Source organism: Somniosus microcephalus, chromosome 8 (genome assembly GCF_052327205.1).
Source record: "Somniosus microcephalus isolate GS21.2 chromosome 8, FLI_Smic_1.0, whole genome shotgun sequence".
Taxonomy (NCBI): Eukaryota; Metazoa; Chordata; class Chondrichthyes; order Squaliformes; family Somniosidae; genus Somniosus; species Somniosus microcephalus.
Genome location: NC_140994.1, coordinates 219,908,347 through 219,928,219, shown reverse-complemented (window position 1 = coordinate 219,928,219; position 19,873 = coordinate 219,908,347). Strand labels below are relative to the sequence as shown.

The following is a 19,873-nucleotide window of genomic DNA, read 5'->3' as shown; positions in this document are numbered from 1 at the left end:
CGACGTCCCCATTCATTGCAGCCCCCATAGTATCTAGGCAATCAAAGTTATGAAGGTCAAAAACCAAAGTACCTGCAAAGTTATGGTCAGAAGCCAAAACTACCTCAGACAGCGTTGACTCAATGCAGAAGTCTCTCTCTCTCTCTTTGTCTCTCTCAAAATCTCTCTCTCTCTCTCAGAACGACTGGTGCAGAAATGGCTACCACACAAAAGCCAGGAAGAGGCCCCCTTTAAATAGCGCCCCCCCAGCCCCACAGTGACTGGGAAGCGTTCCAGTCTACCTGTCGCTGGTTGCGCCAGGCGGAAAGGAGGGGGGCGCCACTCAATTTCCGTCCCGGGGCGTCACAAGGGCGTTGCACTCTCGAATGACGTCAAGATCTGCGTGCGCAGGAGATCGGGCGGTATTGTTTAGCACCGCCGCAAAATGTCCGGTCAATTTTGCGAGAGGTGCAGATATCGCCGCGCCCGGGCGCTAGTTGCTTTGCGCCCCACTTACCGCCCTTTTAAGGCGCTAACGGGAGGCGCAAACCAGCTGAATTTTTCCCCCTAAGACATTTACCATGATGTTCATAAGTATCATGTAGTCATGTATTATGTATGTGTACCAAAAATCTGAGGCTATGTATCTATATTTTTATGTCAATCTCTAGTTTTAGTTTGTGATTAGATGGGGTACAATCCATCAGGGTGTTGGTATTTAACATTGCACAGTGTTAATTCAGTGCTTTTCTTATCATGTTCATAAATGGCTTTTGCACTTACCACATAACACTGTACAGTTTACTTGAAAGACATAATAAGGTGCTGTATAAGTGCAAGTTCACTCTTTCTAACTATTATGTTAATTTGAAAGAATGTTCTGGAGACCAGCCTGTAAAAACATGATTCAGGCTCTAACTTCAATGCAATGCTTTTGATATTTTTATTTTTGGTACCATTAGCCAAAGTCTTTTTTCTGGACTGCCATCTCCTTTGTCGCTCCCTCATTTTCTGAGTGTTCTATTGTCCCATTTATTGATGTGGTGGTGCCAGAATGCTCTAAAATTAGAGTACTCTTCTTCTGTACTGTAACTGGTTTAACCATTGCAATAACGTTTGTCACTATGCCAAAGATTCCCTTCACTGTATCTATATTGTTCAGTAAGTAGAGTTTGACAGCAAGTATCAAACTGCTGCCACCTTTAATTCATGGTGTTGAAGCGTATTTTACCTGTGGGCTCACAACCTCATCAACATAATTATATCATGTGAGTTTAAGGACTTGTAGGCAACCTCGTTTCATTATTCAGTAGCGAGAGTTACATTTTCAACAATACATTTTGATATCTGACAATGCTTCCACAATAGAAAAGGCAAATAAATAATTCAGGAGTTTATCTTTACTGCCCAGTATCTAGTCCCACAATAATGTGAGTTGGGATCAAAACAATGAAACCCCTTGTTGTATGAACTGGATACTGTAATCCCCATGTGTCACCATGCACACTCTAATGTTCCAAAAGGCAGTCTGATGAACACTTCAATGTGATGAGACCAATTATAAATGAACTGGCTGATTTATTTTACAAGCAATATGTGAATGAACAGAGTAACATCTTATAGTAACTCTCACCCTATTTCAATTTATTTTCATAACACTTCACATACATAGAAAATAACAAAGTACACTACAACGCCCGTGTTAGTTGGCTTAATGAGTGCTTCTGACCAGTAGACTCTGAAACTGGTCAGCCCTGAGCTTAAGGAGAGAGCTTTCTTGATTTAGGTCTGGCTTCCTTGTCAGTTCACGTCAACAGTGTTTGTTCTTTTATTCCTTCACTAGACAGGAAGCCAAGGAATTTACCTCTGACCCTCTCCCAGTGTATCCAGGGATATGCCTGTTGAACTGCCAATCAAATCTGACAACCACTCTTTTAGGCTTGGGCTCCTGGCAACCGTCCCTGCTGAACTCAAATGAATAGGGTCATTCAAAAATCTCATGTATGAATGCTTACTGGGCTGTTTTTAATGAACTTCCATTGTTTCTAGTAATCTGCTACACCCGAATTCTAATCAGCATCCCCAGCACATGGCTGTTAGTTGAATTTTATTCCGTGAAATAAATTTAACTTAATACTTTTTATATCAATCCTTCCATGCCTAAATAGTCATAAATCCCAAAATGTGGCACTTATATTTTTTACATTTCTTAATTCAAATTCAGTTTTTTTCAGTGCAAAACTATACCTTGAACCACTAGGAGTGGTTTGAAATTACAATAATGTTTTAACATCTTTGGGGGAAGTTTGCCTATCTATTTTCATTGCTTTTTTTGTTGAATATATTTTTTCAAACGCTGGGGTAAATTCGAATTTTTGGGTGGACAACCTGCGGAGCGTTCTAGCCATCCGCCAGTGCCGGGAATTAAGGAGCCAGAGTCAGTTTGGCACCTAGTCCCATTTAAATAGAAACAGTGAGCTGCAAACAAATGAGAATGGAACCAGTAAGAAGCCTGGTTAAGTCCTTTCCCAGTTAAATAATTTACCCAGTCCTGTGATGCAGCATACTCGGCATCAACTGAGTTTTAGAATGGTATGCCAACAACTTTAAATGAATTCCTGGGATGAGGGACTTCAGTTACGTGGATAGACTGGAGAAGCTGAGTTTGTTCTCCTTAGAGCAAAGAAGATTGAGAGGAGATTTGATAGAGGTATTCAAAATCATGAGGGGTCTAGACAGAGTAGATAGAGAGAAACTGTTCCCATTGGCAGAAGGGTCAAGAACCAGAGGACACAGATTTAAGGTGATTAGCAGAAGAACCAAAGGCGACATGAGGAAAAACTTTTTTATGCAGCGAGTGGTTAGGATCTGGAATGCACTGCCTGAAGGGTGGTGGAACCAGACTCAATCACGGCTTTCAAAAGGGAGTTGGATAAGTACCTGAAGGAAAAAAAATTGCAGGGCTACGGGGAAAGGGCGGGGGAGTGGGACTAGCTGAAGTGCTCTTGCAGAGAGCTGGCACAGGCTCGAAGGGCCGAATGGCCTTCTTCTGTGCTGTAACCATTCTATGATTCTATGAATCCACTCGCCTGCTTGTCTAAAGGAAATATCACCTGATAATTTCTCTTTCAAGAAAACAGCAGAATTGGTGCTGCAATAAAGCAGAAACAGGTTTTTCCTATGCCTAAACTAAACGTAGGAAATAATCTGGAACAATCCCTGGTTACCTGAGGCCGCAGTGAGCTTTTCATCCTTCTGATGATTTTAGTCTTAAATTTATTCAGATCAGTATAGCACAGGACATGCATGTTTCCCCATCCAGCATTGACTAATGTCACAGTAAATAAATGACGTACAGCAACAACCTCACTGTTGTAGCTTATCTTTGGCATGATAGCTGTGAGTGATTTATATGGCAATTGCAAAGGTTTCAGATTGGTGTTTGCTCTTAATTACTCATAGACAGGCTAGTCTTTGTGTTGGCAATACATCAAACTGTCAGTAAACACATTTTCATAATGAGTCTTGTGCTAACAAATGTTTATGTGTTAAAGTGCATGAGGACTGTATTTCAACATCTGAATAAAAGCTGTTGGTGTGCTTATAACCAGTGTACACTTTGTGGATACACCAATATGAAAGTAGAGGTTTACTCATGTTGTTACCATGCACGTCTAAACCATATACCAAACTTATCGGCCTAGAAATTTAGTTGCACAGCACCGGTTTTTCAGGCGCTAACTGGTCTCCCAATAAGGCGGGCAGGAAGCTTGTGCACATTTCTGGCTGGAAGAGCGCCACCCCCCATATTGGAGCAGGTAGTAGCTGGTTTATCACTTCAGGCAGCTGCTTGACTTCTGGGCGTTTTCTGGTGTGTTTTCTCACTTGGAAGTTCACTTTGTGTAAACAGAGAAAGATTTTGCTGGTCTTGCACTGTTGTTGGTTGCCTCAGAAATAGTTTACTTGCAGACATATGTGGTCTCATGGGGCTGCCTTCGGTGCTGGAGGATGAGGGTGATTAGAAAGGAAGACACCACAGAGCAGGAGCAGCTGCCAGAAGAGGGAGGAGGAGGTGGAGAGCACTGCACAGGAGGCCATATCCACAGCGGGTATTCATGGAGCACTTTTCATAGCTTTATTCAGGAGCAATGTCTCGAGTGCCTTCGCTTCACCAAGGAGTCTGTCACTGAGCTATGTCACCTGCTGCAGCCACAACTTGAGCCTCGCACCAAACCATGGACATCACTGTCTGTGACTATCAAGGTCACCGTAGCCCTCAACTTTTATGCCATGGGTGCCTTTTAGGCTGTAACAGGTAACATCAATGATATCCCACAGTTCGCAGTACACTCGTGTATCAGGGAGGTCACCGAGGCTCTCTATGCCACAAGGAACACCTACATCTCCTTCCCTATAGACAGAGCAAAGCAGGACAAGAGAGCACTAGGTTTTGTCCACATGGCAGGCTTCCACATGGAGCAAGTTGCAATAGAATGCATACCAAATGACTTGCATGCTCCCTATCACCAGCCTGGCATCTTTATTAATCGAAAGGGATTCCACTCCCTCAAGGTCCAGCATTTTGTGATCACAGGCAGGGGACTATCCTGGTAGCTGTCATCCTGCCCCAGCCCCTGGTGCTGCTTTCAAGTTGGATTCAAAACTGGCTTAGAGACAGGAAGCAGAGGGTAATGGTTGATGGAAGTTTTTGTGAATGGAAGGCTGTTTCCAGTGGGGTTTTGCAGGGCTCAGTACTAGGTCCCTTGCTTTTTGTGGTATATATCAACAATCTTGACTTGAATATAGGGGGTATGATTAAGAAGTTTGCAGATGATACTAAAATCGGCTGTGTTGTTGGTACTGAAGAAGGAAGCTGTAGACTACAGGAAGATATCAATAAATTGGTCAGGTGGGCAGAACAGTGGCAAACAGAATTCAATCCGGAGAAGTGTGAAGTAATGCATTTTGGGAGGGCTAAAAAGGAAAGGGAATACACATTAAATGATAGGACATTGAGTAGTGTAGAGGAACAAAGGGACCTTGGAGTGCATGTCCACAGATCCCTGAAGGTAGCAGCCAAGTAGATAAGGTGGTTAAGAAGGCATACGGAATGCTTGCCTTTATTAGCTGTGGCATAGAATACAAGAGCAGGGGGGGTTATGCTTGAACTGTATAAAACACTAGTCTAGAGAGGGTACAGAGGAGATTTACAAGGATGTTGCCGAGAGTAGAGATTCTTAGCTATGAGGAAAGACTGGTTAGGCTGGGTCTGTTTTCCTTGGAACAGAGGAGGCTGAGGGGAGACCTTATTGAGGTGTATAAAATTATGAGGGGCATAGATAAAGTGGATAGAAAGGAATTATTTCCCTCAACAGAGGGGTCAAAAACCAGGGGGCACAGATTTAAAGTAATTAGGGGAAGGTTTAGAGGGGATTTGAGGGGAAATTTCTTCACCCAGAGGGTTGTGGGGTCTGGAACTCACTGCCTGAAAGGGTGGTAGAGGCAGGAACCCTAACCACATTTAAAAAGTACTTGGATGTGCACTTGGGATGCTCTAACCTGCAGGGCTACGGACCAAGAGCTGGGAAGTGGGATTCGGCTGGATAGCTCTTTGTTGGCCAGTGCGGACACGATGGGCTGAAATGGCCTCCTTCCGTGCTGTAACTTTCTATGATTCTATGATTCTTATTCTAACCAGGCTGCCAAGTTACAGGCTAGCTATTGGGTGACAAGAGCTATCCCCTCTGGACATGGCTTATGACATAAGAACATAGGAGCAGGAGTAGGCCATTTGGCCCATCGAGCCTGCTCTACCATTCAGTAAGATCATGGCTGATCTTCTACCTCATCTCCACTTTCCTACACTATCCCCATATCCCTTGATTCCCTTAATATTCAAAAATCTATTGATCTCTGCCTTGAATATACTCAACGACTGAGCCTCCACAGCCCTCTAGGGTAGAGAATTCCAAAGATTCACAACCCTCTGAGGAAAGAAATTTTTCCTCAACTCAGTCCTAAATGGCTGATCCCTTATTCTGAGACTGTGACCCCTGGTTCTAGACTCCCCAGCCAGGGGAAATATCTACCCTGTCAAGCCCTGTAGGAATTTTGTATGTTTCAATGAGATCACTTCTCATCATTCTAAATTCCAGCGAATATAGACATAGTCTACTCAATCTCTCCTCATAGGACAATCCCCCCATCCCAGGAACCAGTCTGGTGAACTTTTGTTTCACTCCCTATATGGCAAGAATATCCTTCCTTAAGTAAGGAGACCAAAACTGTACACAATACTCCAGGTGTGGTCTCACCAGGACCCTATATAATTGCAGTAAGACGCCTTTACTCATATATATATATACTGTATATGACTCCTGTCAGCAACCGATGCACAACTGCAGAGCTGGTCTACAGTGAGAGCCATGCTGCCACAAGGAACATCATCAAGCAAACACAAATTTGTAGTACAGGGTACTATGAATGTGAGAATGGAAATGAACTATTGATTTCCATGCACTTCTCAATGAGATTACACAGGGGACGATAGGACTTGTACATTACAAATACGTTTTTAGATCAGATAAGTTTTTATTGACATTTTGGAGTACCTCTGAGTCTTCTTCCCTCCTAACACTCCAGTACTGTGTTTATGAGCTGTTGTTACATATTCTAATTCTTCGGGTGGGTTTTACAGTGTTACATTCCACTCAGTATTCAGTTAATGCATTGACATTGAACTTGTGTCTACAAATCGCACAACACTGAACCATTCTCTACACAAGTTCAAGCAAAATAAAGTCAATGTGCACTGTGCTGCAGTCCAATCATGATAAATGCAGTTATGCCAAGAAATGTTATGTTTGGATGACGTTAGATTACTATAAACTGCAGATAAAAATGAGACAATTTGTAAATCTTTGTACCACACAGACTGTTGAATATTTAATTCAACAATTTAATCTAAGTATAAAAACAGAAAAAAATTTAAGAGCCAAAAAGGTACTTTCTACATAGAAGTGATCATAACTCTGAAAGCTGATGCCAACTGTCAGTAAACTGATTATTATATTTTATGTGTTGAGGAATGAAAGAGCTTACGATAGCAAAGTACGAATGCTGAAAATCTGAAATAGAAACAGAAAATGCTGGAAATACTCAGCAGGTCAGTATCTGTAGAGAGAGAAACAGAGTTAATGTTTCAGGTTGATGACCCTTTGTCAGAACTGGAAAAAGTTGGAGATGTAACAGGTGTTTAAGCAAGTGTAGGGGCAGGGAGAGGGGGGAGGGGAGAAAAGAACAAAAGGGAAGGTCTGTGATAGGATGGAAGGCAGGAGAGGTTAAAAGACAAATGGGATGATGGTGCAAGGCAAAAAGAGATGGTAATGGGACAAGTTAAGAAACAAAAGATGACTCTAGATGAAGTGTAAATGGCAATGGCAGAATCATCAACAGCTGTCATGTGAGAGAAAAAAAAGAATTTGGGGCCGAGGTTATGGTCTGAAATTGTTGAACTTGATGTTGAGTCCAAAACGCTGTAAAACTGCCTAATCGAAAGATGAGGTGTTGTTCCTCGAGCTTACGTTGAGCTTCATTGGAACAGTGTAAGAGGTCGAGGACGAAGAGGTCAGAGTGGGAGTGGAGCGGAGAATTAAAGTGACAGGCGACCGGAAGCTCGGGATCACCCATACGGACTGAACGGAGGTGTTCCACAAAGCGGTCACCCAACCTGCGTTTGGTCTCCCCAGTGTAGAGGAGACCGCATCGTGAGCAGCGAATACAGTATACTAAATTGCAAGAAGTACAAGTAAATCGCGGTTTCATCTGGAAGGAGTGTTTGGGGCCCTGGATAGTGGAAAGGGAGGAGATAAAAGAGCAAGTGTTGCATCTCCTGTGCTTGCACGGGAAGGTGCCATGGGAAGGGGAAGGGGTGTTGTGGGTGTTAGACGAGTGGACCAGGGTGTCGCGGAGGGAGCGGTCCCTTTGGAATGCTGAAAGAGGAGGTGAGGGGAAGATGGGTTTGGTGGTGGGATCACGCTGGAGGTGGCGGAAATGGCAGAGGATGATCTGATAAATGTGGAGGCTGGTGGGGTGAAAGGTGAGGACAAGGGGAACCCTATCGTGGTTCCGCGAGGAAGGGAAAGGGGTGAGAGCAGAAGTGTGGGAAATAGAATGGACACGGTCAAGGGCCGTGTCAACCATAGTAGAGGGGAATCCTCGGTTGAGGAAGAAGGAAGACATATCAGAAGCACTAGTATGGAAGGTGGCATCATCAGCGTAGATGCGGCGGAGACAGAGAAACTGGGAGAATGGAATAGAGTCCTTGCAGGAAGCGAGGTTGGAGGAAGTGTAGTCCAGGTAGCTGTGGGAGTCAGTGGGCTTATAGTGAATGTTTGTCAATAGCCTATCCCCAGAGATGGAGACAGAGAAGTCGACGAAGGGAAGGGAAGAGTCAGAGATGGACCTTGTGAAGGTGAGGGAAGGATGGAAATTGGAAGCAAAGTGACTGAAATTTTCTAGTTCAGGGCGAGAGCAGAAAACGGCACCGATACAGTCATCAATGTACCGGAAAAAGAGGTGAGGAAGGGGACCAGAGTAGGACTGGAACAAAGAGTGTTCCACATATCCCACGAAAAATGAAAGAGTTTAGTTGGGTTTATGGAATTAAGAAAACTTTATTGCTTTTACAAACATGACACCATTAAATCATTCACATGAAGCCATCATAGCATCTGCCCTCTCTCGTCTCCTGATTATATTGCGCTGCGGTATGGTGCCACAGGTGCCAGCAATCCTGCTTTTGTATAATCAGCATCTTTGACCTTGAAGGCATCGTACCCCAGCCTGGCCTTGCCTTCATCCAGTAACCATTTTCAATTTTGAAAAATAGATCATTTAATTGTCACAAACATTTTAGTACAAAAACTCTATGGCCTAGCAATTGGATCGCACTGCATCCGTTTTACAGGCGACATGCGCGTGATCATTCTGTTCCGTCCGCCATATTGGTTAGGGGTGCTCAGTAGGTGTCCAGGACATGCTCCTGAAACTGGCGTTAGACTCATTGCATATGCAAATCGGGAGCTCAAGGCCTGTTTCAGGCCCCTGTGTCAAATTGGACTGCGAAAGACCACAGCATGTGACGTGCATACCCTGATTGGGAAACTCTGCCCACAGCCCATTATTCCCATTCACAATCACTGGAGTGGAACTAGATGATGCCATATTAGGTGAAGTTGTATACAAATTTTAATTTGCAGGTTGCCTCTAATGAACCACTTGAATGCCAGCAAAGGATGTGTGAGCGACACCAATAAATGTGCAAATGATTTCCATTATAAATGTTAAGAATTATGTGACAATTCAGTAGAATGTGCTTTCCCTTTAAATGAGAATGAAATTTCACAACTCTGCTGAATACACAATGGCAGCACTTTGCTATTCGGGGTCATAATTCACTACAGCTTGGCAGACATAGAAACCCGAGCATTTGGCTTCCCCTGAGACTTGGTGCAGGCGCATAAAATAAAAGGTTTCAACATGTTAAAAATGGTTATAGGTTTTGGTGAGTCAAATGCCGGTAAATTATGGGTCACTTGGCCTACACTGCTGCCATTTGACATCTTTCATTTTGACAGAGAATTTGAAATATTTATGAGATTCCTGCAATCCGTCCATTCTCTCACTGAGATCTCGAGGGATTATGAAAACCCTGAGGCTCTCTGACACGTACACTGATGGCTCCCACAGTGATGTACACAACTGCAGTCGTATTGAATTATATTTTTTGAAAATATATTAGTAAAACACTGGTATGAAAACATTCTATTTTTCCTGCGATAGATGTGGTTGCTAATTAAAATCAGCCCACAACTGTCTGCTCATTTTGCGCTGTCCTGCAGGGGTGTTAAAGGATCATATGTTTTTTCTACAGCTTCAGCAAAGAAGTGTGAATTATGAGAACATTCAGTCTGGTGAAGAAATGTAAGTACTTAATTTCCTCAGGAAATCACACCGAGTGCACCAAACACACTGAGCAATCTACATGAACACCCAATTAATTGTACCTCAAGAATTTTAAGAACAACGTGGCTTAATAAAACTCTTAATTTGTTTCATGCTTCAAATATTTTTGTGCGGGAAAAGGAAAAAAAACCTGAAAATATACTAACCTTATATCATGCATAAACAGCTGACTATGATTAGAATGTTTAATAGGCTGACCAGGTCACAATGCGCCTTTTCTGGGGAGAGGTTGGGGAATATTTCTCTCATCCATGTATCAATGCTGTCCTCCTTGGTTGGGAAGGTAAGATCGGCCAGCCTGCAGACATCTAGGCAAATGTTGGTTGAAACACCAGTGTAGGGAAAAGGACCCCAGTTCTGAGTAATTTTCACTACCTCCCCTGATGGTCATACCAAAATGGCCAAAACCTGGTTTGAAGGATAAACTTCAATGTGAATGTCAGTCAAGACATTCAGGGCTATGGGGAAAGAGCAAGGGAGTGGGACTAATTAGATAGCTCTTTCAAAGAGCCGGCACAGGAACTGTGGGCCGAATTGTCTACTTCTATTCTGTATGATTCTATGAGAACTGGAATTCAAACTCATCTCTTCCAGTTCTAAATCATTCAACTTAGTGCTTCTCCCAAGCTATCTGGGCAACTCTGTACACAGCCAATTTTTCTCTTATTGTTTAATATTTAGTTGAAAAGTGAAGCTCACTACAGATATTACGACCTCCTTTGAAACAAATTACTTTACAAACAATTAAGATTAAGATGAATCTCTTTTTATTTTGTTCCATCCATTTTTGTTTATTAAAATTAATTTACATGTGGAATGCTAATTATTTTGTAATGGGTACTGGCTTGAAGGAGTTAATGAAACTAACTGTCAGGGTACTGAGTTATCATTAGCGGGCATATAATCATAAACACGGGAATGCATCAGCACTGACTGTGGTTGTTAATTCAGATCTATTCCAAGTCTAGCCATGCAACTTTTCCAAACCTATACTCCCAAATGAAATCATCAGCTCTATCTGACTCTTAAGTTGTTGCTAAGAAAGCGCACTGAAGAAATGTTTGACAAACTGTTATTTATTTGGACAGGGAAACAAGCCAGAACTGCATCATTATAGTGCTGATGATTTCATGCATGAGTAATGTGATTATGTTGGGTGTTTTTGAACAAATGATGTGGCAAATACTTTTTCATGAAAACATTGCATGTTAAACATTTTTTGTAACTGATTTTTTGAGACACCCTGATGGTGAGACTCATGTAAACTGCCACAGATCGTAAAATATGGGTTTAGTTCTACAGTGCCCCCTCACAGCAAGTAACTGATTCCAGTTGGACAATGAGACAGAAGAGACAATTGGCACAGCCCAGACAATTTCCCACAGGCAGGAAAGAAAATTTAGAGGGAGTGGGAGGTACTTTCATGCCAGATAAGGAGAGGCCTTGGTATGGGTGTGAGAGTATGTCACCTCCCTGCTCTTTTAGCCAAGGAAATTATGCATAGGATAAAGGAGCAATAAAAGAAACAAGTTCTCAATGGAGCAAAGAGATCAAAACAATATTCACTTGTAGAATGTTATAATAGATGGAAAAACCAAAGGGAACATATGAACAGTGATTCTGACTAACAGTACAGCGATTCACTCCTAACACTGAAAGGGCTTATGAATCAAGAACACCGATTGTAGGGATCTTTCACATGAGTGAAGAAATGTCTGGAACACGTCATCACTAGTGAATCCCTTTGTTTAATCTCTAGTTGCCCAAACCTTATAGGATTGTGTCACCTCTTTAGGTCTTGGGACATCACACACTGCTGTGTATGACAAAAACCCTTTTCACATGTGATTTTCACAACCTACAGGCAGTAAAGTGACCAGTCATACTCACAGAGACACTTTCTGCTGGTTTTAGTTATTACACTTTTGGACCTTGCTGTAGCCTCATAAATAAAGCCATGGATATTCAGGATACTCTTTTGGGGATAATTTTTCGGGGGGTCAGCGGGCGCATTTGGTGGTGGGTCGGGTGAGAATTTTTTTTTTTGACAGCGGGTAGGGAACCCGGTGTCAACCCGCCACCATGCTACTTTCCCAGATGTTGAGTCTGTCAATGCTAAACAGACCTGACATGCAGGGTGGGGGAGACAATTTAGGTCAATATGACCTTGTTAAGAGCCATTTAAAAAGTATTTTGAGCTCACCTTTAAATTTTACGAGGTCGCCCATGGGTTCCACGCTGCTCGGGAATCACGTCAGGTAAACAGATCGGGAGTTGTGTTACCATGAAATCATCTCTTTACTTGACAGCTGAAAATGTGCTATAAAAGCTCCCATCTCATAGCTGTTCACTTTCCAAGCTCAGAAGCTGTTGCTTACTGCATTTGGAAGACAGATTGAGCTTTATGCAGTTTGCAAGTGTTTGGAGTAAACTCAGTATCCAGTGTCACCTCATTGGAACAACCTCTCTCGCCATTGACAGATCGCTTCTGTCATCGCTACTTCACCTGCCATTTATTCCATCAGCATCGTTGCCCTTGAAACTATCTCATCTTGGTCTGCAGAATCCCACCACAATCAGCCCCAACACCAGCAGCACCAGGCACACCAGCAGCACCAGCAACAACACCAATCTTCTCCGCAATCAACTGATGCTGCACAGGTCACAGGGCATCAGCACCCGACCACATTGCTGCCCGGGAGGCCAGGGATGGCCTCACCATAGCCAGATTTACTTCACTTGATGCTGTACACCATGGCTGCCACATGATGTGCCAAGTTGGCACCACCCCACACCAGCACCATAAAGCATCCCTACAATGACCAAGCCATTCCTTTCACACTCATCACCATTGCAGGGATAACATTATGTCTCACCGTTCACTGCAACTCACCTAAGCCACTTCTAAAGGTGCACACAAATCTGTCCAAGAACACAAAGTGTTGAAAATAATTATTTCAATGTTTGACAGCACATTAACAGAAACTTCACATGAAAATTGACTAAAACATACAAGTGCCTACCCTTGTGTGTTGTTAGTTGGTATGATTGGACTAGGATGAGGGTGATTGTGAGGAGTGCCTAGTGAGGTGGGGGAGTGATAATGTAGATAGAGAGGGATGGGTGGAGGTGCAAGGTAAGTTGGTGTGAGTAAGGATGTGCAGGAGTAGGGTAGGGAAGGCAGAGTGATGGGGATGTGATGAGTGGTACAGCAGGATGAGGTTGAGTGTGGTGTTTCATGATCTACTGAGATCATTGAAAGGTTTGTGTCACTGCAGCCAGGTCCTCCTGACGACATCCCTGCTTGTGCCCTCCTGTGCAATGTGCAACTAGGCTGCCTTGATCTCCTGGAGAAGTCTCTTCCACCCATGGGAAGGGAAGAGGACCTCCCTGTGTGCTGTGACTCCCTCCATAAGCATATGGAGGGAGTCATGGGAGAGCCTGGGTGCAGCCGTGTACCTCTGTGCAGTGCTTGGCTGTGTTTGTAGCTCCTCAATGCTGCAGAACACTGACAGCACAACTGTCAAAATAAATGTGCGCATGGTCCATTTAAGTAAACCGGCTGAAGACGCATCATCTAGTGACATCATCAGACCCGCTTCCTTCAATTGGCCAGCAAACGCGCTGGGGAGGCTCAACAAGTCCAATCAATGTAAAATCACTGTGGACAGCGGGCTGGAGCCTGCAGCGGGGTCAGGACCCGCCACCGACCCCGGCTGCACCAGACCTGCCAGGTAGCGGGAATCGCAGCCTTTGTATGGGAGTTTGTCAATTGCATACATTTAATTCTGATGCAACAATTAATCATTAAACCGTCAAGACAGTGTAAAAGTGCTCTAGCATGCTGTGCCAAAGAGATGTGAGTTCAAGCCTGCAAATTCTCCACGTGGTAAAATCAGAGGGTGGTGTACAGCACTTCTCCTCAGGAAGGACTGGAAAGTAGGAGAATGAGTCATGTCAGAACTGCTGTCACGTGCCTCCAAGCATACAGTTACAGAATAGCATGAGTAAAGGCCTGGGAGAAATCTGTCTGTCTGTTCTGTCGGGGATGGTGTGGGGCACAGAAAGACCTAAAAAAAAAAATTGTATCCCAAATGATCTGCAAAGCCAGAACAAATGATAAAGCTCATGTTTTATTACAGATATTTGGCTTTATATTCCTTTGCTCCCAACAAGGATGATGAACTGGAGCTCAGACAAGGAGACCTCATTAACGTTATTAAAAAATGTGGTGACGGTTGGTACTTGGGTATGTTACTGACATATATTTTACAGTGTATTAAATGCAGCCTGTTCTTCAGTGCACTATTAAAATAAAACCCACAAGGTCTAACTCATTGCAGTATGAGTTACACAGTACAACACAAGAGCAGTCTGAATCATATGATGCAGCTGCTGATTCATGGATGCTTTATACCAGGGAACTTTCCGTTCAACTTCACTATGCCTCTCATTATACTCTCACTGTTTTCTTTTATTCATTCATGGGTTGTGGGTGCTGTTGGCAAGGCCAGCATTTAAATGGGATCAACATTTTCCTGTGTGTTCCCTGCGTATCTGCAAGAGTGAAAATGTATCACGCATAATATTGAAACAATTAAATTGGTCTAATATTTTCCTAAATGGGAATGAAATACAACTGTTCCACTAAGTTGAGACTGAGGTACCTCATGACTCCCCAACTGCCACTTCTGCATCACCATGGAAGGTGCATATATTCTGCCTATTCTGTTTCAGTTCAGATTTTTAACATACTGTCATGATTTATGTGATATTTATACAGTAAGGAGGTTATTTTGGTGAAAGGGTGAAAACAGGCGCTAAGTGGGTGCTGTGCTAATAAGACAGGCCTGTTTGAAAGTTTAGTTTTAGCACACAGTTTTGGGGCTAATTGCTGATTACCATGATTCGAACTCCGATATTTCCAGAATAAATGTTGATAAACTGTCCCAGAAAGTCTCCTGATGTGTTTCAAAAGTCCCCTTCAAACCTCCAGCAGTAGGTGAACAGTGAAAGCTGAGCATGCCTTTAAGTAGTGCTCAAAATCCTCAGCAACGACTTGTTTACTGCCGAACAGCTGGTCACTGTTAGGAAATGGTGTCAGTTGAAGCGCTAGCTGGCAAAATGCCGTCCAGCCTCTTAAATAAGCACTAGCAGGCAGTTTAATTGTCAATCAGACCCCTAATGATCCTCCGGCCAGCAGTTCTTAGCATGCGTTTCAACTCCTTTACCAAGATGGCATCTTGCGCTAAACACGGGCTAAACTGGCGTTGCAGCTCAAGACCAATGTTCCTCTATTTTTTTTGGCTCATGTGGCCTCCATAATGGGCTGCGTGGGCCGTTCAAAATTCCGCGCATGTGCATTTTTTCTATTTAGAACTTTTTAGCTACCTGGGATTAATCATTTTAAAGTGCAATAAAATAAGGGACCATCCATAATTGCCATTATTTGTACAAGAATATGAAGTGGGGTGGGGGGGGCTGGTATCAATGCTTATTGTTTACTTACATTTTAGTCATTTTTTTACATTGAGCTTCTTTAGGTCTTCCATAAACAAGAACTGTTTTTATGCTTGTGGAAAGAATGAGAAATGTGAATTATGGATAGCCAACTGTGCCCCAGTGTTTAAAAATGATTTATCGTCTGGTCATTAATTTACAGCATTTTTATAGCACACTGTTGGTTATGAGGGGAGGTAAGTGAATGAATAGTCTTTGTACTGTTGTGAAAAGTTTGTAAATTATGATTGGCCACGAGGTTCTTGAAAATTATTTATTACAGTGTCATCAAATTATTAAATACTTTTCAACAGTATTATAGTGCTCCACTGATGAGATATCTATCTTTAATTGAAAAGTGTATTGTATAAAATATTAATTGCACTGATGTGTATTTTTGTAGGTACATCCATAAGAACCAAGAAGTTTGGCACCTTCCCAGGAAATTATGTGGATAAATTATGTTTGTGATTAACAGAACTGAGTCTCCTAATTCAATCAACAAATTATTATTGGCCAATTTATGTACTGAATGGGTCAGAAAGTGCACTGAAATGTACAATCTATATATAAAGTTAAGCCCCAGTGGTAGATTCAATTGGCCTGGAATTTCCTGGAAAGGTTTGGGGTAACTATGGCTTAAGTGTTGCAGTATTTTTTCCCCCCAAGGTTATTTGTGTGCAACTGATTTAAGTCGGTTTTACCCCAAACCATTGCCACATGAAAACTTTCTTGATCGTTTACACCACTCCCATGTTACTTCCGCCGAAACCTCACTTCACTCATTAACATAGCTCTGCCCTCAAGCAAAACACCAGGAAACACAAGTTTATTGCATTTTCCCAAGTTTTGAACATGCATAAGTTTATGTGCAAATTTTTAGGAACAGCAGGAACTGAAGTCTTTCTGGTGTTTTACAAGTGATTTTTTTTAACGACTTTAAAAAAATATATTATTTCTTCTTACTGAGACCGGCCATATATTTTCTATATCTTTGAATGCATTTTTATGGCATCAGGGTCCGTTACATTAAAAAACTCCCACAATTGATTTTTTTTTACACAAACTGTGCTTAATGTACAAAAATGATGGTTTGATGGCTTACAACTTTCATTTTCATAATATCAATACAAGGGACTTAAATAAGGAAGATGGCAAATATTCTGCAATTTCCTCAGGCCCTGATTGTTTACAGTGATTCTGCTTGTTTTATGTGGGTTTTTATTCAATTTCGGCATAAATTCACGTTAGGAAATTCAGCATAAAACGGACATATACATCAGCGAAAGTATAATCCAGGAAATTCCAGCCAATTAGTGGATGCTAAATGTATTTTTGTACAAAAATTCTTCTAGACCTTGGGCTCTTCAATTCGCTCAATTAACCATTTTATATATTCTCCCATCCAAGAGGATGGTTACATAACCTGTTCCCATGTCACTGTAAAGACAGCTTTGTAAGTAGTCAGTGGGAGGTGTGTAAGAGTCTTGCGTATTAACTCACTTTTAAATTTTATGTTTTTCCCTGTGGAGATGGAGCCTCCTTTGGACAGACCTAGCTCAGGTTGCTAAGTCATGGACATGAATCCATGTCCTTCCCTTGATATAGTGCACTGCTACAACAAAATACACTGCCCTCAGGCTGCCTGTCTCAAATGCATAACTGAATCATCAAACATTTGTACTTTAAATGAACATGACTTGTAATCAAAAATAGTCTTAGAATCCACACCTCCTCCATTGATTGTAATTTCACTGTCATTAGATTTGTACTAGGCAGTAGTGAGTGTGATTTATAACTGAACATGGTTCCTTGATAAATGACAGGAGAGAGATTAAAGTCTGTTAAATCAAAACAGAAAATGCTGGGAATACTCAGCAAGTCAGGCAGTATCTGTGGGGAGAGAAAGAGTTAATGTTTCAGGTCAATGCAAAGGTCATCGAACTGAAATGTTAACTCTATTCTTCTCTCCACAGATGCTGCCTGACCTGCTGAGTATTTCCAGCATTTTCTGTTTTTATTTCAGATTTCCAGCATCCGCAGTATTTTGCTTTTGTATTAAAGTCTGTTGAGTCGATACTAATGACAAAAGTCACCAATTCAAGCTGTGTGGAATTTCTGTAGATGTTCTAAAAGGAGAATATTTTAACAGATAAATGGAGATATTTGGAAACATCAGAGAATACCACAGAGATTAAAGTGAAGGATAAACACCAACACAGACTGGTTGGGCTGAACACCCTATTTTCATCTTGTAATTTCTAAGCAATTCTATGTAATTTCCATCAGAACATGCGAAAAGCAGAACTGCATCTGCCAGTCATCAGACAAATTATTCCCTGGTTGTTGCTGCAGACTAATTCTTAGAGTGAGAATAGACTCAATATCAACATCAGCTTTCAACAAAAGGGACTACAGCTCATGCTATGGTACTTTGCTCTGACGAATGAAGAAAAGCTGCTTTTACCTCACGAAACGCATTTGGCCTCAAGCTTCACAGAAAAAACATTGTAATTGTGTTTCTTTCTATGGAATTGCTCAAATGAACTTGTTTACACTGACAGCCAACATTGTAAAGGATGGTTCCTTCCTCATTGGACTGTCGGGTACTAAAATCACTATTATAGCAATACAAAGGCAAATGTCAAGCAAATGTCAGCAGTGTCACTCTTCTCAAGGCAACAGCTATATTTGTAACCAATACAATTCCATACACAGCCATTCCTCATTGTCAATCCACCATTTCAGTGCAGAATGTAGGAGCACCATCTGGAGTGACAGCATTCTCTTCCTGTGTGCTAAAGGCACAGTACTCAATGAGAACTGTAACCTAGTCATCATGTCACTTTTGCTTTGCATTGGTGTAGGAAAATATGAAACAAACTCTTCATGCAGAGTTTGGTAAATGGAAACATATTGCAATACAGGAAGGTTTGAATGTAGTGAACCTATCGAAAGTGGAAAAAAGTTCATTTTGCCAGTTTTTTTAACACGTATTAAAAGAATTATGCCCAATGAGGTTACGACTGGCTTACTGTGGAAATCTTTAACACTGATCTTACATTACTTGATCCATGTGATGCAGATCAAGGAAACCAGTTATATAATTACATCTAATCTCGCTTTCTGTTCAATCACTAACTTTTTAACTTTTTAAAAACATTGGCCCCGATATTTATGGGGAGGCACATTCAGAGCAGGAGTTCTGGGCGGGAAACTCGGAAGTGTGGGTTTCCCAGATGTCCTGCAGATATTAACTGCAGGAAGTCTTTTACATTTTATCTGCAGGTTTCCCGCCCGACAGCCAACCTGATTGACAGGCTGGCTGCCTGTCAGGTGGGAACACCTGCTGTACAAGGCCGCAGCCGAGGAGCAGTGAGCAGGTAGGGAGGCAGGTAGAGCTCACGGTCGTAGGGTGAGAGATCGCTGGGGGGGAGGGGGGGGAGGCATGGTCGGTGCGCAGATGGTGGTCGGGGGGGAGCAGATTGTGGTCAGGGAGAGAGAGAGAAAGAACATAGAGGCAGGGGGAGATCGCGGAGGGGAGATTGGGTGGAGTCGGCAATCGTGGAGCTGGAAGCAGGTAAGCTTATTGGGCTGGGGGGGAACCCTCCTGCTCTTCCTGATCCACAAGCAGTTCTGTAAATACACTTATCTTATGGATCCGGCCCTTCTCGCTTCATTTTATCTGTTGGGTGTCCCGAGGCCGGAAATGGGTTAAAAATAAAAAACCTGTAAAAATGGTGGCATCCAGCCTCTTTAAAAGCTTTTACCAACTGACCCGCCTCCTGAGAGCAGGTTGGTCGTGCACGCCATTCCACCCCCCAAACACCACCCCACCCACCCCGTCCCGCCTCTCTTAAAACCGGAAGTCACCGGGTTGGGGTCGGGTTTGAAATTTTTTAAATTCTAACTTCTCACCCAATCCAAACCCGCCTGTTCTCGCAAGTTAAAATTACCCCCATTCTTTCCAGTTCGGCTGCAGTTAAACAGCCTCAAGATCGCAATAATTTCTGAAATGTATGGATTCATTTCAGATTTACATCATGAAGAGGCAGAGATACAGCAACTTCATTAGAATCTTGGAATCACTCTTTGTATCACTGAACCTGATTGCAATCGTTTCAAGTTGAATAAACACTGCCAGAAACCTTGCTGCTGTCTCTAAATTTCTTTAACCAATTTTGTCATCAGTAACACACACAGTCATACTGAAGAACAATCATAGCAAACAGGATTTCACTATTGTAATGTATTGTCACATGGTTTGTTATAAGCATGCTAAGTTTGCTCTGGCCTAGTAAAGCAAGCTCATGAACTAGCAACTCATCGTGTCTCTGTCCTTCATTTGTTCTACCCACATATACTGGCC

The 19,873-nt window shown here is 42.4% G+C and overlaps 1 protein-coding gene across 1 annotated transcript in view; it reads left to right on the top strand.

Moving 5' to 3' along the window:
• The window catches only part of LOC147114112 (uncharacterized), a 115,533-nt gene extending 96,606 nt beyond the window's left edge, over positions 1-18,927 (top strand). The window contains exons 15-17 of the mRNA XM_085996188.1: positions 9,914-9,963; positions 14,148-14,254; positions 15,908-18,927. Of these exons, the coding sequence (XP_085852314.1) occupies positions 9,914-9,963; positions 14,148-14,254; positions 15,908-15,975 (225 nt within the window). The 3' untranslated portion in view covers positions 15,976-18,927. The remainder of the gene's footprint in view (positions 1-9,913; positions 9,964-14,147; positions 14,255-15,907) is intronic.
• The last annotated feature ends 946 nt before the right edge of the window (positions 18,928-19,873 follow it).